The 27,508-nt window shown below is 29.3% G+C and overlaps 2 protein-coding genes across 4 annotated transcripts; both read left to right on the top strand.

Moving 5' to 3' along the window:
- The first annotated feature begins 5,101 nt into the window (after window positions 1-5,101).
- Window positions 5,102-10,792, top strand: LOC8286775 (agamous-like MADS-box protein MADS4). 2 transcript variants are annotated; one of them, XM_002514847.3, is made up of 8 exons: window positions 5,102-5,542; window positions 8,047-8,125; window positions 8,912-8,979; window positions 9,124-9,223; window positions 9,590-9,631; window positions 9,718-9,759; window positions 10,121-10,257; window positions 10,437-10,792. In XM_002514847.3, the coding sequence occupies exons 1-8, from the start codon at window positions 5,358-5,360 to the stop codon at window positions 10,507-10,509; spliced, it is 726 nt and encodes a 241-aa protein (XP_002514893.2). In that variant the 5' UTR covers window positions 5,102-5,357; the 3' UTR covers window positions 10,510-10,792. The 2 variants fall into 2 exon arrangements, with proteins under 2 accessions (XP_002514893.2, XP_015572264.1); XM_015716778.2 differs by having other exon boundaries at window positions 5,106-5,542; window positions 9,718-9,780.
- Window positions 10,793-15,425: 4,633 nt separating this feature from the next.
- LOC8286776 (MADS-box protein EJ2) lies at window positions 15,426-26,055 on the top strand. Of its 2 annotated transcripts, XR_007216769.1 has the most exons (8): window positions 15,426-15,877; window positions 23,179-23,257; window positions 23,355-23,416; window positions 24,036-24,135; window positions 24,461-24,637; window positions 24,894-24,935; window positions 25,417-25,458; window positions 25,574-25,590. XR_007216769.1 is itself a non-coding variant. In XM_015716683.2 (7 exons), exons 1-7 carry the CDS (start codon window positions 15,693-15,695, stop codon window positions 25,634-25,636), a joined length of 573 nt encoding a protein of 190 aa, XP_015572169.1. In that variant the 5' UTR covers window positions 15,435-15,692; the 3' UTR covers window positions 25,637-26,055. The 2 variants fall into 2 exon arrangements, 1 of the variants encoding a protein (XP_015572169.1); XM_015716683.2 differs by lacking the exon at window positions 24,461-24,637 and having other exon boundaries at window positions 15,435-15,877; window positions 25,574-26,055.
- The last annotated feature ends 1,453 nt before the right edge of the window (window positions 26,056-27,508 follow it).

Raw genomic sequence — 27,508 nt, 5'->3', positions numbered from 1 at the left:
ATAGAAAGAACCGGTCATTTCTTAGGCAAATTTAGTAATGTTATTTTCTTTTAAAATCTGTCTTATTCAAAAATTATAATTAAAAAATTTAGATATTTTAAAAACAGGCTTATCAAAATATTAAGTTTCTCAAATTGGTTGAACACGAATTTTGAACGAGTCCATAGATTAGAAAACTTATTAAAAGGTCACACATTTTAAAATTTTCTTAAACTCAATATTTTTAATCTTGCATTAAGGCGCCTTATATGATTTGATACAACTTTTAAAATAATACTTAGTACACTCTCTCGTTTCGATATATAATTTAATTTATTATACACCTCGTATTCTAAAGGTCTATCATGTAATAATAGCCGAGCATACACCAATCCAATTCGGTTATTTGAAAATCACTTTTAAGAATGAATGTACAATAATCATATTAGATTGGATCAATTTTATTGATTCAGTATAAGTCGGTTTGGTGTCATTTCCGGTAATCTAATATTGAAAAAAATAAAAATTTGAGTCGGGAATTTATTTCTAATATTTAAATAAAAAATAAAATTGAAATACTATTAATGTTAAAAGTTGAATCGTTAACAAAACATATGAAAGTAGCAAGTCAATAATGTGCAAATTAGTAAACCCTAAATTCTTAAATTTAGAAAATAAACAGAGAGCATGTAAGGGTTTAGTTCAAAGCTTCATATCAATTTAATAAAAAAAAAAAGGAGGGTAGATAGTATTAATATTAACCATATGTATGTATATATATGTATATATATATGCTGTATGAAATCAGTTCTATAATTCAATATGAATCAGTATAAAACTATATAGTTTTAATACAGTTATGGTATATTTATCACTAAAGAACTAATATCATATTACTTTTTTTAAACAGTTTAATTCGATTATAGGTATTTTTAATTATTTTGATTTTAATATTTTTCGGTATTATATAATTCCGACTCAAATATAAACTACTAAGATACATGGTCAGTCCTAATAATAATAATAATAATAATAATAATAGATCGCAACTTATTTTTAGTTTCGTTAGTGCATATGTGTTGATTATAATTGAACTTTAATCGTTGATGGTTGGTTGCTGATTGCTGTCTCCACCAAATAACAAAGAGATATGGGGATGTAACATACATATATATGTATTTGTTGTGAAAAAAGCAATATGAAGCTTTGAAACTTTGGGTGCCATTTAGCTTTATCTTGTAACGTCACTTAATGTCAAACTAAGAGACCCAAAAAAGAATCTTGCTTACACCTAAGATGGGACATTTCACAAACAAATTAAGTGATTATATATTTACATGAAAATCAAAATCAAAAAACCAAAGAAAATAAATAAACAAAAAGAAAAAGGGATGGTTGGATGTTGGAGAGAAGTCGTTGTCTCATTAGAGAAAAACAAATAATACTTCTATTTATGTTCATATATCTTCAAATGGAAACAATGAACTACACTTAGTAATTTCCAATCCCTCCTCTTTACTCATCACTTACGGTTGAACTTGAACCTCGGATTTCTCCCAAAAACTCATCCTTTATCTATGGTTTAATTAATTATTAGATATTAATGGTTGAAGACTTACAAAATTATTATTTATATATATATATATATATATATATCATATGCATCATCACTCTTTCGCTAATTCCCTTTTTTCTTTTCCACCAAACACCAACCAATTCACTAATACCCTATTATAACCTCATCTTTTTGAATTTTACTTAATAAGCATGACTAGATTTATGAAATTTTTTGTCTAATCCTAACATGTGTCTCTATTTATATATTAAACTAATAAATAACCGGTATATATTTATTAATTTATAAATAAATTTAAATTTAATACCACATTATAGAATATGTATACACACATGTTAATTTTTATATTATCCACTTTTATATATATATTAATATAATCAACTGATGTAAAGCTAATCTCTTCCTAAAATTTAAAATTTAAGCAGTGGAAAATGGAAAACGAGACACACGATGCTGAAGACAAAATAACCAAAACAAAACCAGAAAATCAGCAAAGCAAAGCAATGGGACTCTTCTTGGAAAAAAAACAAAAAAAAAAAAAAAAACAAAAACCCGAAACAAAACGGGAGCAATGCAAGCTGAAGCTCCGAAACTTAAATTGGATGACTAAAATTCACAAACTTAATGTCTATTATTGATGTCAATAATCACAAAAGAAAAAAATGATGTAATGATATATAAGTGACTTTAATTCTAAGTTAACTAATTTAGTTTATTTACAGCTCATACAAATTAAATTAAACTAAACTAATTATTATTACTGTTATTATAATTATAAGCTCGGTTTCTTTTTAATTTATAAATGGAAGAAGAAAGACTTTCATAAAAGGAAGAAGAAAGACTAAACTTGAAAATTAACTCCTATATATATATATATATACATTTATTATGAAGCTAAATTTGTAAAACCTGCATTCCTTATTTTAAAGTCCCTTGCAGTTTTTGCTTTTGTTTATATATATATAATAAAAAATGACATTACAGCAGGAGAAATTCTTTATGCAGCTATCTTGTAAAAAGCATATTCTATAATGGAATATAAAACCCGCACCATAAATAAATTACTGATTTTTCAAAAATATAATGCAACGGACAAGATACTAACCTAAGTCTCTATTATATCCTCTTTTAAAGAATACGAAAGATATAATTATAAACACTTGGGAGATTTATTTATTATGCCCTTTTATCTCTATTTTTTTTATTTCATTTTCAATTATGCTGTATTTGATTGAAATTTAAAAAAGAAAATTATCTTAATTGAGAAAAAAGACATGCAATAAAAAGCAAAATAGAAATAATTAATTAAAAATTTCTTTTTTAGTATTATGGAATATATTGACTTACTAATGTGAAATTCATTTAAAAAATTTACTTATTTTGTTAGAATTTAGTTTAACTATAACCAATTTTAAGTAAACTTAACTATATAGAACTTCCGCTTCAATCAAAGTATATAAATTTTGTAGATTTCAACTAAATTAAAAAGGATATACTTTCTCTTACCATTTGATCCATGACTTTTTGTTCATTTATTCATTGAAAGTGGATTATAAGACAAACATCAGAGAATATTTATAAATAATTATCTCATAGGAAAATTTCCCACAACTTTCTTGGCTATATAACACTTATTTTACGAGTCAAAATTAAAGAAAACCAACTACTACCCACGCATACCTATCAAACTGCTTTCCTATTATTGGAAAATATAAAACTTAATTAAAATTCCTGTTTTTCTTTATAATGACTGCAGGATACTTCGACGTTTCTGCTAATTAAATTCAATGAAGCACCATGCCATTACTTCTCTACTTCTTTGAAGGTTTTAATTAAAGTCATAATTCTGAACACCTTGTTTTCTTGATTCATTTCTTATCAAAATGACAATTAAATATTTTGCATTAAACCAAGAGAATTATTAACTCTCAAGACTTTATTTAATAAATTTGGTATGCAAATGTACAGTTCATATTTAGATATGCATTCTATTCAAGAATCCCATATCATATCATTTGGTTAAAAAAAACAAGGTATAACAAGTTTAACAAACATTGGAATTATTACCTTGAAACTGTTGTCACATGTATTTTCTTATCCTTTCCCCAGTTATTATTTTGGTAAACTAAAACAAAATATAGAAAGCAAGCCAGATTTTTTTTATTAAAAATTCATAAAAGGTCCAAAAGATAAGTAGTGAGCGAAATCGAACAATTTATTGTTTTAGTTCGGTTATTTATTTTTATTTTCGATTTTAGAGTTTTTCAATTTAAAATTTTTAAAAATTTCAATTTTTGGCTTTTTAGGTTCGGTTCAGTTACCCTAATGCTTAAGCCTGTTATACATGTTATTACAGTCTTATAATCAAGGAACATTCCTGTAATCAATTGGGTGTCATTCTAATGTTGGTTGAAATTAATAAATCAAAACTCCTTCTTTGGTGTATATATAATATATATGTACCTTGTCTTCCTTTTTGTATCTAGGTTATCATCTTTAGAGTCGATTAACCAGAATAGTTTTGATATACCTAATGAGCAAAATTACTACGATATTGCCTATTATAATTCAAGAAATATATCAATTAGAGTACATTGCTTGGACACAATAAATAAGAAGTAAAATTAACACGCAAACTAATGGAATTAGAATCACCATAATCTCGCTTTACCCTATTACACATATGTCTCAACAATATAAGTAAAACATGTTTGATTTATAGGAGTATTTTGCTTTTTAATCCAAGAAATACTTTCAGTCTCTTGTTTCCTAAGAATTTCTGTTTGGGCATCTGGTAATGGTTTCCTCAAAATTAAGAAATTTAACTCGAAGAGGATATATGCCCAGCATAGCATATGGATTTGAAAATTGAGAAGCCTTCATACCAAAATGTTTGGCAGCAGTAATTGGATATTCCAATTTCTGGACAAGCAATCAAGGATTCCTTGTGAAACAAAACTTATTAAAGTATACAATTTTTCTTTGGTGTTTGTTGCCCATATTTTATTTACTTTGCAAACGTATACAATTATGAAAAATATATATATATTTTAAAATTTTACGTAAAAACAATTTTTTTTTTTCTTAGATGGTAAATGAAGAGGGCGAGAAGGTACAATGGGAAGAAACTAGGTTTTCAGACAAAGAATAAAGAGAGGGTATTAACGTAAAAGGAGGGAACATACAAAGGTTCAACTTATTTTAAGGTTAGGTCACATGATTTGCCCGAACCCGAAAATAGTCAGGTGGATTATCGGACGCTTTTAGTTTAGACACTTCATCTTTCGACACGTAGCACTTATTCTGGACCCAGTTACATTTATTGCCAGTAATATCATCATCGCCCCCTTTCTTTTCTTTCTCTCTTAATTCGCTTAATCCATTAAAAATATTCTTAATTTCTTCAACATTTCTCCACCGTCTGATTGATACCCACTTCACATCACACTCATCCAAGGAAAAGGAAATATGAAGATATTTTTCATTTTAAATAAAGAGTTAAGGACTAGGTTTTTTTCTTATTCTTTTTGTATATGTTTCTTGATTATAGGGTCCTATCATTGTTAGTGTCTTAAACAAATCTTGGCTTTATTTATTTGTTTATTTATTGATTGTTTTTTTTTTTTTTTTTTGTTGAGCATATAGTGTGGGTGGTGAAAAAGGAGAGAGTGTGTATATAAGTAAAGAAAGAAACCAAGAAAAGGGCACAAAGCCAAGAGAGAGGCTTTATAGTTTTTTGGATCAAGAATTTGCTTGGGGAGCAAAGAATTTGACTTTGTTTTAAGGAAAATAAAGGAAAGAAATGGGGAGAGGTAGGGTTGAGTTGAAGAGAATAGAGAACAAGATCAACAGGCAAGTGACCTTTGCAAAGAGAAGAAATGGACTATTGAAGAAAGCATATGAGCTTTCTGTTCTTTGTGATGCTGAGGTTGCTCTCATCATCTTCTCTAATAGAGGAAAGCTGTACGAGTTTTGCAGTAGTTCAAGGTATATCACCAAAACAGACCAAACTTTCTTTGTGTACATACATATTACCCAATAACACTCTACAGAAGAAAAAATAAAAGCTTCTTTCTTTCTTTTTTTTCTCTCTCTCTATAAACCCACCTCATAGCTAAGCTAGATTCTCTCATTTCTTTGATGATTCTTCTTTTTTTTCTTTTCTTGTTTTGAAATCTGACTTTAGATCTTCATAGCTTAGTGAGCTGATTCTTTTGCTGTTTTCAGTGTTGGGTTTTGTTTTGATAGTAAAGAAAAGAAAAGTGAAAAGAAAGATAAGTTTTTTTTGCTCTTAAACAAAAGATTGTTTTTGGTTTTTGCTGTGTCGAGGTTTTCCATTTCTGTGAATGTCTCGGTGTTTATAGCAGGTTGTGTATATGGTTGTTGGGTATTGATGTTAGATCTGCAACTAGAAAGCTAAACGAGAAAATAGAAGAAGAAGGAGATAATAAAGATTACTGTTATATTGACTCTTTTAAAAACAATTTAATTCTCTTGGTTTCTCACAAAGTCTTTGCTTTTCTTTTTCTTCTCTTTTTTCTTTTCTTTTTACCTCTTTTGTTGAATCTCTGAAATTTCCATTTTTGTGTATTTGAATTTTCTATGTGTTTTGAAAAAGAAATGGTTTTTTTATTTGATCTGTTGCTTTTCAAAGCTATTGGAAGTCTGATCATGGTTCATTTGTAGTTTTCTCTTAATTAAACTAAGCTCAGAAATTTTACATCTTTTAATTTCTTTAGAAGCAAAGACTTTTTTTATTGGGATTTTTGTTTTCTTTCATTTTTGGTTGCTTCTTCAAAGTCTCTTCAAGATTACTTTTTCCAGTTAAACTAGCTAGGTTTTAGATCTTTTGGCTTCAGGATTGTCATTTTTAACGCTTTAATTGCTCTGATTTGATCACTTACTTCAGTTTTAGTTCGATAAATTTGCATTCAAATCCATCTCAAGGTCTGAGCTTAGGGTTTTGTTTCAAGCAATGAGAAATGACTTATTGCTCTCTTCCCAACTAGTATCATGTTTCAGTTATTCTTTGATCAATCAAGAAGAATGAGACATTTTGATAAATCTTCTGCTCTTAAGAGATCAGTCCGTTATGATTGGAGCTTCTATACTTTCCTTTGGATCATAAACTCTTTATCTCTCTCTCTCTTTCTTCTCTTCTTTCTGTTGATGTTTTCAATCAGTTAAATTTGATGGAGACAATTTAGGGTTTTGATCTTCCCAAAGCTACTTTTGCATTTAGGGTTTCTTCTCTTTAGATCAGTCCTCTCTCTCTCTCTCTCTCTCTCTCTCTCTCTCCCTCTTTGTGGCCTTTAAAATAATTCCTTTTTCTTTCTGTTTCTTCTTTCAGATGTGAACTTATGTTGATTATGATATCTGTTGAAGTCTGTAATTGGGTTTGAGTGGTTTTACAGTGATCACTCTAATGTCCACAGGATGCTCCAATTCCTGTTACGCACCTTAGATCCAACTTTTAAATAATTATTATATATTATGTGCTTATTTAGGGTATTCATAATCTTTTAAATCCCTTCTTTATATACATACATGCTAAATTCTTGGACTAAAATTTTGACACAGACTAATTAAAATGAGGGTCTTTCTTGTGCCTTTAGCTAGAATAGTTAATTTTGAGAAAGGAGTATTCTTCATTTTCAAATGATCTTTTCTATGAATTCTTTCTTTCACAGATCTTTATATACTTTTTTTCTTTTCTTGTTTTGGTGGATGAATTGGTGTTTAACTGAAATTTTTTCAAAATTTTGTTGTATTAATTTGGCATAGCTAAGTTCAATTTCTAGGATCATGGAATTAGATTCATCTTCTATTAGGTTAAAGGAATTTTAATAACAATGACACAACTAAAACCCTTCTTCTGTACTTAATATTACTAATTATTCTGTTAATTTCTTATTAAAAAAAAAAAGAGAAGAGAAGAAAACTATAAAAGAAAGAAAGAAGCTTTTTCTAAATCTTAAACTTCCTCATAAACTTCTTTCAAAATTACAATTTTCTGCTTTTAATTACTATCATGTTTCCTCTTGCTGATTGCAAAATGGAGAGTTATTCTAGATTTGTCACCCCATACATTTTCTTTTTACTGATAAATTGCTTGAGAGTTTGCTTTCTACTCATATCATTGAATTCTATCCTTCGAAAGAACTGTTCTTTCTTTTCTTTTTTCTGAAGGAGAAAAAGGGGAGATATACACAAATTGCAAATTATCCTGAAACTGAGATAAAATAAAAAACGAGAGGGGAGACAAAGATAAATTTACACATCTCTTAATTTAGGAAAGGGTTTGTTACCTTATCCAAGTTTCCATATACCAAAATGTTGATTTGCATTAGTATTTTCTTTTGATAAGCCAGAAATTTTCTTTTACATCTTGTTATGATTTTTGCATCCATCTGTCTTGAATCTTATCGTCTTCTCTTTTTTTTTTTTTTTTTTGAATTGGTTCATACATAATGTTTTTCTTATATGCTTAGCATGCTCAAAACTCTTGAGAGGTACCAGAAATGCAACTATGGAGCACCAGAGCCAAATGTGTCTGCAAGGGAGGCTTTGGTAATATTTTCCTTTTTTTAGAAAAAAAATATTATTTTGACTGCCCTCTTTCTGCTATATTATACTGAAACCTTTAGTTGTTTCAGAAGATTAATATCCCAGAGAATTGTAAATCTGCTTAATCTTAGTCTATCATGAATAGGGTTTTGTCAAATGGAAAAAGAAAAAAGATTATGCTCTTTCAATATGGTAGTGTTGCATGTAACAGGAACAAGTGCAGGTAAACATTTGGCTCCTATGTAGTTCATGATATTAATTTCTTATCCTTAATTGTATCTTCATATAATTATGAAAATTTGTTCTGTAGAAATATATATATATATATGAGTTTTTTTTTTTTCCCTTTTCCTGCTAAGTATCACATTGGGATTTCAATAATAAAAAAATAAAATAAAAACACAAAACCTCCAAATCATGTATAACTGTTTTGGCTTAAATCAAATAAATTCTTGAATATATTTCAGCGTGTACAAATATTGCATTGTTTATAAAAAATTCTAATAATTTTTTGTTTTAATTCAGCACCATAACTGAATACTAGTGTATTAAGTTAATAGACAATCTTTCAGTTCTTTCAGATATTGTGCAATAAGATTTTACAAATTCATTTGCAGTCAAAAGGAATTTGTTTTTAAGCAAATTTTTTACTAATTTGGGGGGTTCCATTACAATTTAATTTGGTCAGAATTTAGGAATTATGTATATTGTTAGTACATAGTATGTGTATCATTCTAAATTATCCGTCCTCCAAAATGGATTTTTTTTTTTTTATTGCTGTGGCTGCAGGAGCTAAGTAGTCAGCAGGAGTATTTGAAGCTTAAAGCTCGCTATGAAGCCCTGCAACGATCTCAAAGGTAAAGTCATCTCCTTGCCTTATAAACTGTTCTAGTATATCTCTTTCATGTGTAATCTTTCACTTGACAAGTGCCCTTGGTATTTTCTTAAAATTTGCACATGAACTTTGAATTAAATTGCTTCTGCACTTGCTGTGACACTAGGAATCTTCTTGGAGAAGATCTTGGCCCTCTCAGCAGCAAGGACCTTGAGTCACTTGAAAGGCAGCTTGATATGTCATTGAAGCAGATCAGGTCAACACGGGTACTTGCTCATTCCCTTTGTATATTTATCCTGTATGCATGAAGAAAGACAGCTTGACATGTCATTGAGCCTTGCCTTGCCGCATATGCATGTTCTGGGCATAACTTAATACGATTTGCATTCAACAAACAAGAAACATTAATATTCTGAAGAAAAAAGAGCATGCATATGAATGCTACTCATATTCTAAAGAAAAAGAACATAGAAACCCTAATGTTGTAATTTTGAGCTGGTTTTCCAAATCCTACAGTACAGCAAGGTAACTAGAGTAACGCAAGAAAACTAGCTAGCCAGTGCTTGTAGATTGCTGTATATCTCACCTTGTGTTTTTTTTTTTTTTCTTCTTTTTTTGATGATCTTTGACAGACTCAGTATATGCTAGATCAGCTCACTGATCTACAACGCAAGGTAGGAAAACATCCCGATCTAGTTTCCAATCCTTTAAGCTAGTTTCTTCTTCTATCTATCCATTTATTTTCAATCGTTGCATACAGGAACACATGCTGAACGAAGCAAATAAGACCCTGAAACAAAGGGTAGGTTACTCCCCAAATTATGTGAGTACTTGCTGGTTCACTTTAAAACTACTGCCTTACACATGCATCTGAGTCAATAAATGAATCAAAAACAAAATAAAATGTTTTGCAATAAAAAGGCGGAGAGAAAAAGTTGCGACATTGTCGCTTTTATTGGCGTTGTATATGGTGGGGGAATAAACCAGGTGCAGGATGGAATTTCTGTTTTTGCTTTCTTCAGTTACTTATGGAAGTTTCCTTCCTTTAGGGCAAATAAACTATGATTAGTTAACAGACCTTACAATTTATACATACATTATCAAGTTTGGTCCCCTATGAGAAAGAGAATTAGCATATAACCAAGTTTGGTGGTGTTTCGCAGTTGGTGGAAGGATACCAAGTAAATGCAATGCAGCTGAATCCAAGTGCAGAAGATGTAGGGTTTGGCCGCCAAGCAGCTCAGCCTCAGGGTGATGGCTTCTTTCATCCCTTAGATTGTGAACCCACTTTACAAATTGGGTATGCCGACTGAGTCCAATATTCTGCATACTGTATCAATATCATTAATATTTCATTGCATGCAAAACCGAAACTTCTGATTTCATGGTTGAAGCCAGGCTTTAATTTCATACATTATCTATCATCTGAATGAGGATAGAGAATAATGGCTTGCTGCTTCTGATTCCATTAAATTGCAGATACCACCCTGATCAAATAGTAGTCACTGCTGGCCCAAGTGTGAATAATTATATGTCAGGATGGTTACCTTGATAAAGAAGAGTCATTCTATCAGGCCATTGGAATGCGTTCCTTCCATAAGAATGAGGAAATTTATCTTTTGTATGGTATTTGATGGAACAATCAGTTGTAATTTGGATCTATATATTGTAATTTCTGTACCTTAGGAACAGTACAAGTAATGTTGTGTGTATGTGTCCAAGAACTGCACTACTTCCTTTAGCAGTTGCAGGCTTTGGTTTGAAAATAATTGTCATCAATTTGCTTGCAAATCAGACCATTTAACGAGTTTCTATGTACTTTGCACTTCCTTTTATTCTTTCTCAGACTAGGATAGATTTAGTTTCTTTTTCTTTACAATCGCAATCAATATAAACTCTTTCCTGTAAAGCTACTCTTCGTCAACTACATAATATAATATATATACTTAGCTTGCCTCTCCCACCATTACTTTTCGAACCAACCAACTCGGATCTGCCCTCGCGAGTCTCTATGTATTTTGGGAGCAGAGCATGCAAAATCGGGCAATGGATCTTAGAAGAATTCAACTTTGAACGGCACGACTATTTCTATTTTTGCGCTGGCATTTGAGTTGTCTCCCCTCCTCTTTCAATCGACCCACTGGACTAGATAGCTCCGGTGGCCCGGCTTCTGCCTCTATCAGGCGGCGACAGCCCCTACCCTCCCCTACCACTTCCCCAAGAACCCATTTTTCAGGATTCGGCAGGCCCGTCAAAAAAAAAAAGGGGATACTTCCCCGAAAAACCAAGGGAGGCGGCAGCCCCCACCTCCACAGCCACAGCATGGAGGAGCAACTACAACCAATCCCAATTGTGTCCTTACCTCAAACATACCAAAGAAAAAGATTGTACTTGATCACATGTTCAATTCATGTTATGGTTAAACCAATTTTGCATCACTGATGAGAGACCGAGAATTATGTGAAATTTGAATCCACACTTTAATAAATTTACTTATCCTCCAACTGGCCTATATACTATAAATAAATTAATTGATATAATGCAAACCTCTTCCCTTAACTCGATAGAAACCAGTTTCAAAGATACGTTGCATATGCAGCTAATGAAACATCTCATGAAGGAATTCATAATCTGTCAAAGGCCCCCATGGTTAAACCTAAACCCATCTCACATGAGAGTTTGGTGGTGCGCCACTATGACCTTGAATGGGCTTCAGTCACAAACCCAAGTCATGATTTGTAGCCATGGGCTCATAATCATTAACCTTATATTGCAAGCGTTCTGTAGGACCAAGTAATGCACATCAGACCTTGACTGTAAAAGAATCTCAATGATACATCACTAGGTATTATATTGGGATGTTCACAAGTTGCCTAAAAAGAGCCAAAAATATCATTTTTAATGTTAAAAGATTTTTCTTTCAAAAATACTGTTAGTTAGTATTTTATTTTCAAAACATTGTATAAAAACTAAAGAGCCACCACATCTTGCACAAGTCGTGCTAAGAGCAAAAATTCTGAGCTGAATCACACTCAAATGAAAGAAAAATTACAAAGAATCCTTTAATCTATTTACATGTTTTCAATTAAAATCCTAAACTAATATTTGTTTTTGCTATACCATTTCTAGCATTCTAATTTTTCATGCGTATACCATGTGATTTATAATATTATATTAATTATTTATATTAATTTTTCTTATTTATTAAACTATTTGTTAATTTTAATATTATACTATCTATATATTATCTATATCTAGTAATACATATTTATATATAAAAATATTATATAATATATATATTTATTATATATATATAATATTATTTTAATAAAAAATTATAGAAATAATCAAAAAGTGAGAAATTAAATATGTTTATGTGAAAATATATAAAAATGGTATATGTTATAAAAAAATAAAATATATTTTTAAAAATATTATGAATCATAAATATTAAGCTACAATTTGACTTTATATGATGTTGAATTTATTAAAAATATAATTTATTATATATATAAATTAATTTTAAGAAAATTGAGAAATAATGATAATTTTTTATAAATATATAGTAAAAGATATATGTTAAGTATATATTTAGTATCTTTTAATCAAAATTTAAATTTTTTCAACATATTTTAATTTCAAACTTTTTTCCAATAGCAATGAATATTATACAAGTGTTTATTCAATATAATGAAATATATTCAATTTATTTTAATATATGTTCATAATATATAATATACTTACTACATTTTTATTTTTTTTTAAAAACCACAAGTAAAAATTACAGTAAATAGTATACATTTTACAGATTTATATATATATTTGATTTACATTTGGTATATAACTGGTATATGATTTATTTTACATATATGTCAATTATGTATTAATTTTTTTTAAATGTATAGTAAAAGATATATATTAAATATATATTTATAATTTTATAATATATATTAGCATTTGATATCTAATCAGTATCTATTTCATATTTTTTGGTATCTAGTAAATATATATTTAGTATATTTATGGTATCTAATTGGTGAAAATTTAGTATATCTTTATACATGATATGCAAAAATTTTAAACTCTTTTACTATCTTTTTATTTAATTTATATAGATAATATGCATACTATTCACATACAACTCTTACACTATCAAAGAATAGAAATAAAAAAATAAATTAGAAAAAATAAATCTTGAGATGTTATGCATGTTAATAAATAAGGATTCAGGTAGTAGATTATTTCTCAAAGTACAAGTGTGCGTTGCATGATAATGATATAAAATAAATGATTAAATGGTTCAAAATTAATTTCATGTAATACTTCTATTAAAAATAATAATAATTATTATTATTATAATAATAGAGTAATATAAATTTTTAATGGGTTAAAATGATTAAATTAAATAAATAATAAAATTAATTTAATATTTAAAATGAGTGAGATTAAAATAATAAAATAATGAGCAAATAAAGTTGGAATTATAAGAAATGATCTAGAAATAATGTGAGGAATGAATTATATGAGTAAAAAAATTTTATGGAAGATTCTGGAAAGGAGAATGAAAAACTTAAAGAACCAAATTGTTATTTATTAGAAAGGTCCATCTCTTTTCTACGGTTGAAAGCAAAGAAACAAAAGGAAAGATCACATATAAATAAATAAAAAATAAAAAATAGTATAAAAGATATTTTATATAAATAAAAATAAAAACAATAGTATAAACGATATTTAAAAAAAAAAAGTAAATAATGTAATTTCTTCTATTATATTTGCACATAAAATAATATGTGAAAATTTTAAATTTGAAAAATATTTTAAAATGAGTCAAATTAATCTAAAGGTACGGTGAATATATGCAAAAGAAAAGGAATATAATAGGCATTGGGTTATTAGGATTTGTTAAGGATGAGTATTATATGGACAGGAACTGTATTAAGATGTAATATCCAGTAACATGTGCTAATAATGATAATGTCTGATAGGAGGAAAAAGAAAGAAAGGAACAATAATAATGAGATGAAATTAAACACGTGGTGGTGGTAACCCTGTTCTAATTTGTTTCTATCCCAAAGGACATTGCATGTGGCCAATAAACTTAGCTTTGGTGGGTGCATCCAACTGAGAACGAATACAGTGACAACAACTTTCTTCAACCGTACCTACACTAGAATCCACAAACGCGTTAACAACACGCTCCCCTTTTTGCTCGTTTCTATTTTTAGCAATCATCACAGACATTTACTTTTACCATTAATGTGCGGTCGAGCTTTCATTTTATATATTTTTTTTAATTTTAATGAAACTCTCAGATTTACTATTAAGTTGAGAATTCTAGTGGTAATTAGATCAAAAAATTAACTTAGAGTACAATAAGGGAATTCATTGTCCAACCAATGGCAGGACAGGGAGACGGGTCAGGAATTAGACATGCGGATATGCCACGTGTAAGAAAGGCAGTCGTTTGCTTTCTGAACCTTCCATTGACCGACTCTCTCTCTCGCTCTGCCGCCTCTTTTTTAAAATGCGATCCAAATACGCACATGCATTTCGCTCCGACAAAGGGTCAGGCCGCCACTGAACTTATATAGAAAAGATCAAGTGGGGAAAGATAAGCTTTTCTGTAAAAGTTTTTCTTTTTCTTTTTCTTTTTTTCTTTATAGAAAAAGAAGAAAATTCAGAATTCAAGTTTTAGATAAAATGGGAACTACTGATGCAGAATTACTGTTGATCTCTCCATTTACTGTTGGAGCTGCTTTTTGACAAAGCTTTGTGGTGTACATAATAGAACAGTGAATTTGGTGGGAATAATTTAGGAGATGGGTCATTAAGCAATTAAAGAAAGGGAAAACTTTTGCAGGTCAATTTGACTGGTTTTGATAACGGGTAAATTAAAAGAGGTAGCTGAGTAATCAAAAGATATCAATAGTTTCTCCTCTCCGATCCTTCCTTTTTTAATGAAGGAGCTCTGGAAATTAACATACAAAACGAAGAAATTGGAATTCTTTTTTGTTCGATGAATGCTGAATGAAATCTGTTGATTAAATCGCGTATAAAGATTTTGCTCAAATTGTGAAGAAAAGGGACAGGGAGAGGGTTTATGTGAAAACTTTTAAATTTTTTAGGTTGTTTTTGTTGAGTTATTAAAATTAATATAAACTTATTTATTAAAATAGACAGGTAAAAGATATATTTCAGTCACCAGTCGTTTTAATATTTTAATATTTAGTTTTATTTAATAAAATCTGAACTCTAATTTATAATATTTTATGTATTTGTAATTTTTTATTTAATTTAATAGGTATTTAATTTTATTGTAGTAATAAAGTATTTAAATATTATAAAAATTTTGAATTAAAATATTAATTAATTTATATTAAAATTAAAATAATTAAATAATAAAAGTTTATCCATGGGCTAAATAAAAATTGACGCTTCAAATTGTTAAATAACTTAAATGACCTAAAACTTTAGTTTTAGGGTTCTTCTTGCTCCAAAAGTTTCCCTTTTTTTCTACCGTCGTGATCGTTTAAGACAAATCTGGGGGCAAAAATACCTGTGTCCCGGTTCACTCACTCTCTACCCCCATTTTCTACAAAGTTGTTCCTCCCTCTCTCTCTCTCTCTCTCTCTCTCTCTCTTTCTGTCTTACTTTCTCTCAGTCTCTATATTCTCTCCTGTGCTTCATCTTTTTTCTCTTTTTCTCTCTTTTCATTAAGCGGAATTTGGATCGAAAATGGGACGGAAGAAGGTCGCTTTGAAATTAATTGAAAATAAGAGTCGCCGTCAAGTGACTTTTTCTAAGAGGCGAAACGGATTGATGAAGAAGGCTCTTGAGCTCTCAGTTCTTTGTGATGTTGAAGTCGGTCTTTTCATCTTCTCTAGCAGCGGGAAGCTTTATCAGTTCTGTAGCACCAACAGGTACGTACCCCATAATCGAAACTCCTTTTTTCCTTACCTTTTCCTTTTTGCTTTAGAAGATAGTTCAACTAAGAAAATGCAAGAAACTCGCAAATTAGTAACTGCAAAGTGAACTTATATTATAGCTTAAGAAAATGCTTAAACTTTCTTTGTTTACTCTCCTTCACACTGCTAACTCGCTCCTCTAAGCATTAACACTTATGTTAAAACTATATTTTCTTTTTTTTTTTCTAGGGATTTGGTGTTTTTCTTAGTTTTTGCTTTTTCTCTCACTAATATAATGTTTCAATTCTTGTTTCCGGATTTTTCGCTTGTTTTAGTGATTATAGCATACGTTCATTTTAATCTACAAGTAATTATATTCTCAACAAGCTGTTTATTTACAATTTTTAATAAAAAAATAAAATTATATAACAAATATTTAAAGCATTAACCCTTGAAATACTCCACTCTTGGTTTTTTTTCTTGCTGTATCTTGGGTTTTTTTTTTCTTTCATGTTGTATATTGACTTGGAAAGATAAGTGAATTGATAATTATCTTCTATATTATGTGAAAATCTATCATAAAAATGTTCAAAATTAGGTTTAGAGTCTTAATGGTCTAAACTTGATGGGGATTATTAACTCTATAAATAAGACCATTCTACGAGATATAATTTGGCTCTAGTTTAATGTTAATTGGTTATTTCCTTTCTTTTCCCTAACAATTGTAAAGAAATCGCAGCTATTGGCAATCTATCAAGATTTTAGAATTTTGGATCCAACATTTAGTTGAATCTTTTATTAGTTAAATTCAATGCGGTTTCATTGAAACCTAATTGAAGTTCCATGGATACTGCTCTGATGAAATTTGGCACACGTTTAATGTATTTTGGATAAACTTGGAATATTTTTGGTTATTTTGAGCTTATTTTATCTAATTTTGAAGATATTACTAAAAATTGGATTAAATTTCATGATAGTTTGGACTATTTTGCCATCTTTTTAAATGTATTCAAGTGAGCCTGATAGCTTGTATAGGTCGCATTGTCATATTATATTTTTCTATTTCAATTAAAGTTATATTAATAAAAATTAATTATAATCATAAAAAAAATTAACGACGTAGCCTCATTATATAAACAGTTGAAGCAACAATATACTGATTAGTATCTATAACTAATTTGTTAATAGCTTTAAACAATTTTAATCTATTTTGGATATTGTTTATAAAAATTTCTAAAATTTCTCCATGCAGAAAAGTAAGTTTATAAAAATAAGATTATTCCATGCATAAAAATTTTAGATATTTAAAATAGAGCTCCAGCAACAATGCATTTTCACAACTTATTTTATAAAAATTTCTCCGTCATCTATTTCTAATGTTATTATTAATTTTTTTGTTATGTTATTTATACTATATTATTACAAGTCAATGTCATTAATAATTGCGAGAGAAACCAACTATATTTTGAAATTAGTATCTATTCTACTCTATTATGGATGTGTCTTATGTTAATATATGCATCTATAAACTATATTAGAATAATGAAAAATAAGAAAAGAAAAAAAAGCATACATACAACTATATAAAAAAAGGAGCAATTGTTTTTGTTTTTTCTCTATCTAATCTAATGTTTGAATTCTTTTTTCCGGATCTTTCGCTTGTTTTTATAATTATATCATACGTTTTTTTTAATTTACAATTAATTACATTCCCAACATGTTGTTTATTTATAATTTTTAATAGAAAAAAGAAGATATATAACAAATATTTAAAGCATTAACCCTTGAAGTACTCGGTTCTTCTTCTTGCTGTATCTCTTTTTTTTTTTTTCATGTTGTATGTTGAGACAGACTCAAAATTCTAGTATGACTTGGAAAGATAATTTTCTAGTTTAAATGTAAGAAATATTTTTTCAAGTGAATGGATGATTATCTTCTATATTGTGTGAAAATCTATCACAGAGATGTTCAAAATTAGGTTTAGAGTCCTAATAGTCTAGACTTGATGGGATTATTAACTCTATAAATAGGATAATTCTACGAGATATAATTTGGCTCTAGTAATGTTAAGTGGTTATTTCCAATTTGTGGTGTATTGACAATATAGTAAATAGCTTAATTATTTTAGGACAAACTATATTCTATTTGCAATCAGTTATATAATTTTTGGTTACTATAATGTATAGTTTAATTAATTATGATTCATGGCTATAAGGGAGATTGAGAGATCATGTTGTTATTATTATTATTATTATTATTATATATATATATATATATATATATATATATATATATATTACGTGTGTAAAATTTAAGAATCTTATTAATCAAATTAGTGAAAATATGTCAAATTGGGAAACAATCCAAAGCTAATAGACTTTCTACGACACCTAAAAAGACACCTAAGAATCCATCTAGCATGTGAACCCGAGAAACACAAAGATAAAAGTAAACTCAAAGAGACCACGTACAACAAATATAGAGTACCAAGAACAAAATCAAGCATGAGAAGAGTCCAAATTCTAACAATAGATGAAAGGACTAGAAACAAGAGCTAATAGGCCTCACAACATTACAATGTGGCTGAAAATAAAATAAAAAACAAGAAATTTCACATCATAAATTACCAAACTGGGGTTCACAGTTTTTCACACTAATCCTATAAGTTCTCAAAAAGATTTACAAAAATAGCAAAAAGACACTATGTGAGAACTGAATGTCTCACAACCAATTATCGTTATAACTTCATACATTAACCAGTTAACAACACTTAAGAAAAGCAATCGCTAGAGAAAAACATAATCATTAACTAAAAGCAAAAGATACCTGCAGAAAACAATTGCAAAAAAATCGCAGTTATTGGCAGCAATAGGTGTCACCCTAATTAACAAAGAGACATGAGAGATGGCTTGCGCAACTATTGCTAAGTATGTTGGGAAAAGAACAGAGGATGGGCTTGCGCATCTCTTATGTCTCTTTGTTAATCAGGGTGACACCTATTGCTACCAATAGTTGCGATTTCTTTGCAATTTTTTTCTGCAGGTATCTCTTGCTTTTAGTTAATGATTCTATTTTCCTCTAGCAATTATGTTTCTTAAGTGCTGCTAACCGGTTGATGTCTCAAGTTATGGTGATAATTGGTTGTGAGGCATTTAGTTCTCACATAGTATCTTTCTGCTATTTCTGTAAATCCTTTTGAGAACTTATAAGATTAGTGTCAAAAACTGTGATTCTAGTTTGATAATTTATGATTAGTGTGAAACTTCTTGTTTCTTATTTTATTTTCAGTCACATTGTAATGTTGTAAGGCCTATTAGCTCTTGTTTCTGGTCCTTTAATCTACTATGAGAATTTGGACTTTGCTTACACTCATTTTTTGTGCTTTATATTTGTTGTACCTGGTGTATTTAAGTTTAATTTTATCTGTGTTTCTCGGGTTCACATGCTAAATGGATTCTTGGCTGTTGTAGAAAGTCTATTAGCTTTGGATTATTTTCCAATTTAACATATTTTTCACTAGTTTGATTAATAAGGTTCTTAAGTTTTACATACGTAATACATACATGATTTCTCAATCTCCCTTATAGCCATGAATCATAATTAATTAAACTATACATTATAGTAATAAAAAAACTATATAACTAATTGCAAATAGAATATAGTTTGTCCTAAAATAATTAAGCTATTTACTATATTGTCAATATACCACTTAACATTAGACTAGAACCAAATTATATATGATAGAATGGTCCTACTTATAGAGTTAATAATCCCCATCAACTGTAGACCATTAGGACTTTAAACCCAATTTTGAACATCTCTATGATAGATTTTCACACGATATAGAAGATAATCATCCATTCACTTGAAAAATATTTCTTACATTTAAACTAGAAAACTATCTTTCTAAGTCACATTAGAATTTTGAGTCTATCTCAACATACAACACGAAAAAAAAAAACCGAGATACAACAAGACGAAGAATCGGGAATGGAGTACTTCAAGGGTTAATGCTTGAAATATTTGTTATATGTCTTCTTCTTTTTTTATTATTAAAAACTATAAATAAATAGCTTGTTGGGAATGTAATTAATTGTAGGTTAAAAAGAACGTATGATATAATCATAAAAACAAGCAGAAAATGTGGAAAAAAGAATTCAAACATTATATTAGAGAAAGAAAAAACAAAAACCATTGCTCATTCTTTTATATAGTTATGTATGTTTCTTTTTCTTTTCTTATTTTCCATTATTCTAATATAGTTCATAGATGCATATATTGACATAAGACACGTCTATAACAGAGTAGAGTAGATATTAATTTCAAACATATTCGGTTTCTCTCGCAATTATTAATGACATTGACTTGTAATAACATAACAAAAGAATTAATAATAACATTAAAAATAGATGATAGAGAAATTTTTATAAAATAAATTATAAAAATGCATTGTTGCTGGAACTCTATTTTTAAATATCTAAGATTTTTATGCACAGAATAATCTTATTTTTATGCATGGAGAAATTTAGAAATTTTTATAAATAATATCCAAAATAGATTAAAATTGTTCAAAGCTATTAACAATTTAATTATAGATATTAATCAATGTATTGTTGCTTCAACCGTTTATGTAATGAGGCTACGTTGTTAATTTTTTTTATAATCATAAGATTTTTATTAATATAATTTTAATTGAAATAGAAAAATATAACATGACAATGCGACCTACTCAAGCCATAAGGCTCACTTGAATACATTTAAAAGATGGCGAAATGGTCTAAACTATCATGAAATTTAATCTAATTTTCAGTAATATCTTATACTTCAAAACTAGATAAAATATGCTCAAAATAACCAAAGATATTCCAAGTTTATTCAAACTATATTAAACGTGTGCCAAATTTCATCAGAGCCAATATCCATAGAACTTGAATTAGATTTCAATGAAACCGCATTAGATTTAACTAATAAAAAATTTAATTAAATATTGGATTCAAAATTTTAAAATCTGGATATGAGTAAGAAGCAGAAGTAGAAGCATATTATAATCCTATTCTTGATAGATTGCAAGATTTGGATCTAAACATAGAAAGTCCATTTATTTTTCTGTCAAAAAGTTCATTTATTTTCTTGATATAGTCTTGAAGAGAGAAGTAAATACAATATAAGGAAGTAAAAAAAAAAAAAAGAAACTGAGAGCAAATTTAAGAGAATATAAGATATTAAATTTTTCAATTTTAAATTTTTATGACATTGCGATTTTTGTCTTTTTCTTAAATATCTAAAATTTTATGCATGGAATAAAACAAATAGAAATTGAAATCTGAAACTCAATAAAATTGCGGTTGTTTTAAAATATTTAGGAAAAATTTGATTTGGGAATGTTAGATTTGGGAGGAGATAAAACAATGAGTTTTAATTTTTTTTTTTTAAATAAAAATTTAGGTTGGATTTTAAAGTGATGTGGCCAACTTAATTTCTCATGCTGGATTGTCACATCAATTTTGCACACATCAAATTTAGGTTTGGATAGATATGGTATAACTTTAATAATTTCGAGTCTAATTTGTCTAATTTTGAAGCATAAAATATTACAGAAAATTAGAGTAAAACTGATGATAATTCAATTAGAAATACCCAAACTAAAAATTCAAACAACTCTGATACACAAAGAATAAGTCCATATGTGATTAAACATCTCACTTTGCACTTCAACTGATAAAAGGATCGAAGAACCTTATAGAATAGCATGGCATACAAAACAGCAGTCCAAGAGAACAAAAAAATAGAAATCACATAAAAGAAAATATATCTATTGAGATACAAAACAAAAATGAGCATCAACTGCTGCAGTAAGCAATATAAAGCCAAAATCCACAATGCTAAGACGAGACACATGAATGAGCACCAAAAATTAAACCAAACAATTTAATTCAACTTACAACCAAACAATCATATCCTTGTTCCATGAATTCCAGATTTTGCTAAATGAATTCTTTTTTTCTATTGATATGACTGAAATTTACAGCTTTCAGCATAGATATATATTTGATATCATAGAAAGTGTTTCAAAACTGCCATAAACCACACAGGTAAAGAATATAAAGAATTCTTTTACTGTTGATAGAGAGATCTGATTGAGGATGAGAGACCATTGATGGATTCATAGGGTTTCAATCCATTCAATTGCAAAATTTATTACTTTCATCCGAGGTTAAAGTAACTTTCTAGCGTCTTGACCGTTATATCGAACATCCGAACTGATTAAGATTCATGTGGGAAACCTAATAGCTTCTCTAAACATAGATTTATTATTGTAGCCATTTCTTCTCTATAACTATAAATAGCTTTATTATTATAGAGATTTTTGCATTCAGTAGGAATGCGAAACAAAAATATAGGATTATTTTCAATAAGTACCCGTATTAGTTTAGGTATTATGTAGCACAATTGAGTAATTGGGGTTAATCAAGGAGGATGTTATTGGGTTGTGTGAGAGAGATCATTTATAATTTTATCCGTTCAAGAATTGCATGTTCTTGATTAATGAAATATCTTCCATAGAAATCATGGAAATAGGTTAAGAGAACTGTAAGATTAATTTTTTTTTTTTTTCCTTCCTAAATCTCTGAACATGGTAAGATTCTTAAGCAAATGGAAATGCTACTTAAGATCTCCAATGGGCTTATACTCTTTTTGTAATCCGGCCATCATTTCTGTCACAAATCAACGTATCCATTGATGTGAAAAGCAATATTATTAACTTTAGATGAGTGTCATTTGGTGGAAAGATTCAGGAGTTAGGCTTAGCTGATGCTTCAAGCTATGGGGCCTCAAGTTTTCTTCCTTGCCAAATTCATTTTCTTGTTAATTAGTTGGCTTTCTTATTGATGACTTTATAATAACTCTCATACTGGAAAAGTACGCACTATTTCAATGTCTACATGTTTGTTGTGATTATGTTACAGCAGTGTAACACAATTTGCCTTTTCAGATAGCATACCCCATACTCTTGATGCATGTAAAAGTTCACCTTGCTGGCAAGTTTTGGCTATAGAACTCTAATGAGTAATGGCTAGCGCCACCAGTTATTTATTCCATATGGAACACAAGCAGCCTACTGCAAGCTTTCCTTTTCTCCCTATAAATTCTGTTAGATCTTGAGGCCAATGGACTATTTATATATTCCTTTTTTTCTTTTTGTACAATTGAGCTTGATAACTAATTTTCCACGTTGGTTTTGAAGTTTAATTAAGATTTATATTCATTATAGTCAATTCGATCTTTACTATATTGCATTCTCTTTTATGACTCAGTTTGCCCAGGCTTCTCGACAAATACAAGGTGCGTCTTGAAGCGGGGTTTGCATCTTTTAAAGGTGCTAACCAGGCAGAGGTAAACAGGCTGCTCCACGCTGCGAGTTTCCTATAATTTTCTGTTTGTTGTTATGCTGTGGTGTGTTATGAAATGGGTCAACTACTTGCTTACGCAGATCAATCACACAGAGTACACAAGCAGGATATCATATGCAGAGCTACTGAAAATAGTTGAAATGCAAGTTCTCTAACTGTTCTATCTTTCCTGCCTTAAATGGAAATACCATAAAACAAAGCAAACGGTATAATAAACTCTTAACCTTCAAAGTATAATTAACTAACCGATGTTTAAGCTCTAAGCATGTTTAAATGGTTTTAATTTAACTATTTTCGGGTTGAACTAAATTAGCATATCGAATAACATACAAAAAGAAATATACGTACTAATATTAAAAAATTTCACCTCCGCTCTCGATCTGTAGCGTATTAAATATGTACTAATATTAAAAATTTCATCTCCACTCTCGATCTACAATGTGTTGGATCCACACGCAACTTTTCCGGTTGAGTTGGTCATAGATCTTCTCTAGTTAGGGCAGACTAGTTGTAGGCTGTAGAACAATGCCTCTTTAGGCCTGTCTGTGCTATTCATTCGTGTAGTTCAACAATGCTCAGTTTGCCGGCAATAATAATTGCAAGTGTTAAATTTAAGTTTCAAATTTAATAAAAATATTGAAATTTAAGTGAGACATTTAATTATTGAATGGTTAATTATACTTTGGAATACAGGTTAAGGGCTTATATGTACCTTTTGCCTAAAACAAATGGTTCACTGATAATAGTTTAGGTTGACACAGGCAACTTGACGGTCCAAATGCTGAGAAGCTTAGTGTGACTGACCTTGTCAAGTTGGAGAATCAACTGCATGCTGCATTGAGACAAATCAGAGCTCAAAAGGTTGGTGATAGCACCTTTATATTTCTTTTGTTCTGGTACCTCAAGTTTGGACTCTAATCCATCGCAATTAAACAATAATATATAATTGATCAAATGAGCCTGGTTCTAGCTATCTTGTATTCTGGATTGACTTGGCAAAGTCTTAATCTCATCTCATGGTCTTAATCACATGGACATATCGTTCTTATTCGGACCTAATTACTGATCAAATGATTTGTACATTATAGCATCCTTTATCAAACTGCATCTCGTCGTGGTTATATAAGTTTTGCAAAAATTGTGCTTGCTTTTGCCATAGCCTCAAATTATTAGGACTATTTTGTAGATAATACTTGGAATTGTTTCTCCACAAAACTGCAACATCTTGGGCTATGTGTTCTCAGCTAAGATGATTTTAGGACAACGAATGCTACGCATTGCCACATAGACGGATGGGGTTCTCATCTATATGCAACAGCAACACTGACTAACAGGGAATTAGAAGTTAGGAGTATTGACTGAGGTAGGTCATGTTGCAAGCATTATGTCCGAAACCTGTGCTATTGTCTAATCGAATGAGCTAAATAACCAGATGAAATAGATGGACTTTAGTTTTGGCTTTGCAAAATGCCAATCCTGGTTCCAGTTCTACAGAACAGAAGTCTGCAGTTAAATCATTCTGTTATACAGAACAACAAAGTTTCTGGTTGCATCTATTGAGTCCATGTTCTACCTTATATGGTCTTTCTGCCATTCTCATTGCATCAATGTTCTTGCAGACAGCACTGAGGTTGGAGTCTGTAAGTGCTCTTCGCCTAAAGGTACACTCTACTAAATTTGAAGAATATGTCTACCCTTCTCAACTAGTACGTTTGCACAAAGTTAAATGAGGTTAAAAAAAAAAAAAAGACCTAGACATGATTGTACATTATAGCATCATTTTGCATCTAATTTTGGCATGCTGCATACTAGTTAACTTAAGAAGTATGCTTCTCACTTCAGCTCTCTTTAATCTGAATACATAAATGGAGCTGCGATGCAAAGACCCTGATTGAATCATGAACTTTAGAAAGATTAATTTTTAGTACAATCTATAATAGACAAGATGAAACTTAAGGTGTTGTTTGTATTGGCCATTTTCCAATTTTTATGAGACTACTCTGCGGTAAACATTTTGTTTTGATTATCGACAGCTTAGTACTGAGATTTTCTGAATTAACGAATAGTAGAGAAATAACGAAATGGAACATTTTGGCCTATCTGTGTTTGATTTTTCTATTAATGCTCTTAAAATCTTATCAGGAAACATTTCTGAAAGAGGAAAATGGAATTCTAAAGAGGGAGGTAAGAGTGTAATTAAAAAGGGGCAAGCTTCTTTCAATTGAAGAAAATTACTATTCAGTAATGCGCCAGAAAAGCTGAATCTCATTATAATAAGCATGTTTCCTGTTACTTGCAGATAGAAGAGCTGGCGAAAGGGTATACTACCCACCCAAATTTCAACTTGGTTCATCCTCTTTAAATTTACTGAAATAGTCAGCAAGAATAAGGCATTATTGGTTGCAGGACAATTAGTTACCCGTGATGGGAATTATCAGGAGTTGAACTTGATGAAACCCTAGTAGTCGCCTCAGTATATATGTGAATAAATATGTAGTTGCCCAGCAGGGACCTTATGCTTTTTCTTGTTGCCAAGCGATGTGTATTAGTATTGTATTATGAATGGGTATGGTTGGAATGTCTAAGAAAAAATGGTATCCCTCATTGTAATGTCATATTCTGTCTAAGTATTGTCGTGGCGCCTCAAGAGATCCAATAAGTTAAGTTAAAAGGATGTAGGAGACATTTATGTTGTAATGAATTAAGGAGGTCGTGGGTATTACATAATTTGAAGGACGTGCACAAGTAATCATGATTATGAATCTTGACATTTCATTTCAATTTCAGTTTCAATGAAATATGCTGCTCGCTCATTGGCAATTTGCAACTCATCCAACTCTAGTAAATAATTTCATAGAATTATCATAGATGATTCTTCAACAGTTAAATTGTGGGCAAATGTCAGTATATATTGCTTTATAACAAGAGCATACATATGTCATATGCTGTCCGAGTAGTATCACCCTTCACAATTATGTATGTTTTGGATAGTTTCTTCTACCAAAAATTGTTATTAGGTATCAGTATATACATCAAATCATTAGATAATTAATATATATTTATTAATTTTAAATAATAGAATTTATGTTAATTATATAATATTTAAATATAAAACACTCATATATATTTATTAATTTCTTATTTGTTATAGTACATAAATCAAATATGTATAAGAATTTTTATTTTTATTTTACAGCTAACTTATTAGTCACAAGAATATATGTGTAGGAAAAAAAGAAAAGAATTGAAGTACTTTATTTTCTTAATTGTTCTTTTTAATTCGGAAAAGATTCAAGAAATCTAAGTTAGAAATCTTGGGTAGGTATGGGCAGTTAGCACTTTGTCGTTGGCATATTTTATAAAAGAGAATTGAAAGCATGTTTCGTGAGGGAAACTTTCAACCACAGATGCCATCTAAGCTAAGTTATTGGCACAATTCGGTCACATATCCTTTCTTACAAGTCTCAACCAAATCTGCTTATATAATTTTTGGACCAAAAATAATATTACATGATACCGAGTCATTGTCCCTTTCCACAAAAGTGCCATGCCAAACAATCCTTTATGGAACATGGTTAGCCCACACAGGAAAGAAACATACGGCGATTGGGGCGTCTTTCGTCTGCCTACATATATACGTATACTTTTTATTGAATCATTTAACTTTATAACTTTATCATAATAATGTGATTAATGAAACTAATTTAACTTGTATGAAGAAAAAAAAAAGAATTATATTCTGTCCTAATATTACTGTCACTAAGCATACAATTAATTTAGCACAGTATATTAATATATATATATTAAATATTAAAAAGATAACTGTAATTTAAAATGTGATTATTCACCGATACTGATATTCCAACTACTTATGAAAATATGAAGAATTAAAATGTAAAACATGAATATGAGATGGATATTTTGTCTCATTAATGAGGTAAATTCTACACAATACTAAAAATCGTAATAAATATAAAAAATAATATATATATATATATATATATTATTTTAATATTAATATTATTAAATATATATTTAATTATTTAAAACTAATAAATAGAATATACACTTAATATCTAAAAATGAATTTTGGCTACTAATATAAAAATAGCTTCGTTTCCTATTACTACTGCATAAATGGGTACTTCCTTCTACCATTAATTTTCTTTTAATAAAAGTGGAAACCTACTACATATTATTATTATTATTATTATCATTATTCCACTGCGGTGTA

Source organism: Ricinus communis, chromosome 7 (genome assembly GCF_019578655.1).
Source record: "Ricinus communis isolate WT05 ecotype wild-type chromosome 7, ASM1957865v1, whole genome shotgun sequence".
Taxonomy (NCBI): Eukaryota; Viridiplantae; Streptophyta; class Magnoliopsida; order Malpighiales; family Euphorbiaceae; genus Ricinus; species Ricinus communis.
This window is presented reverse-complemented; position numbering and strand designations above follow the sequence as displayed.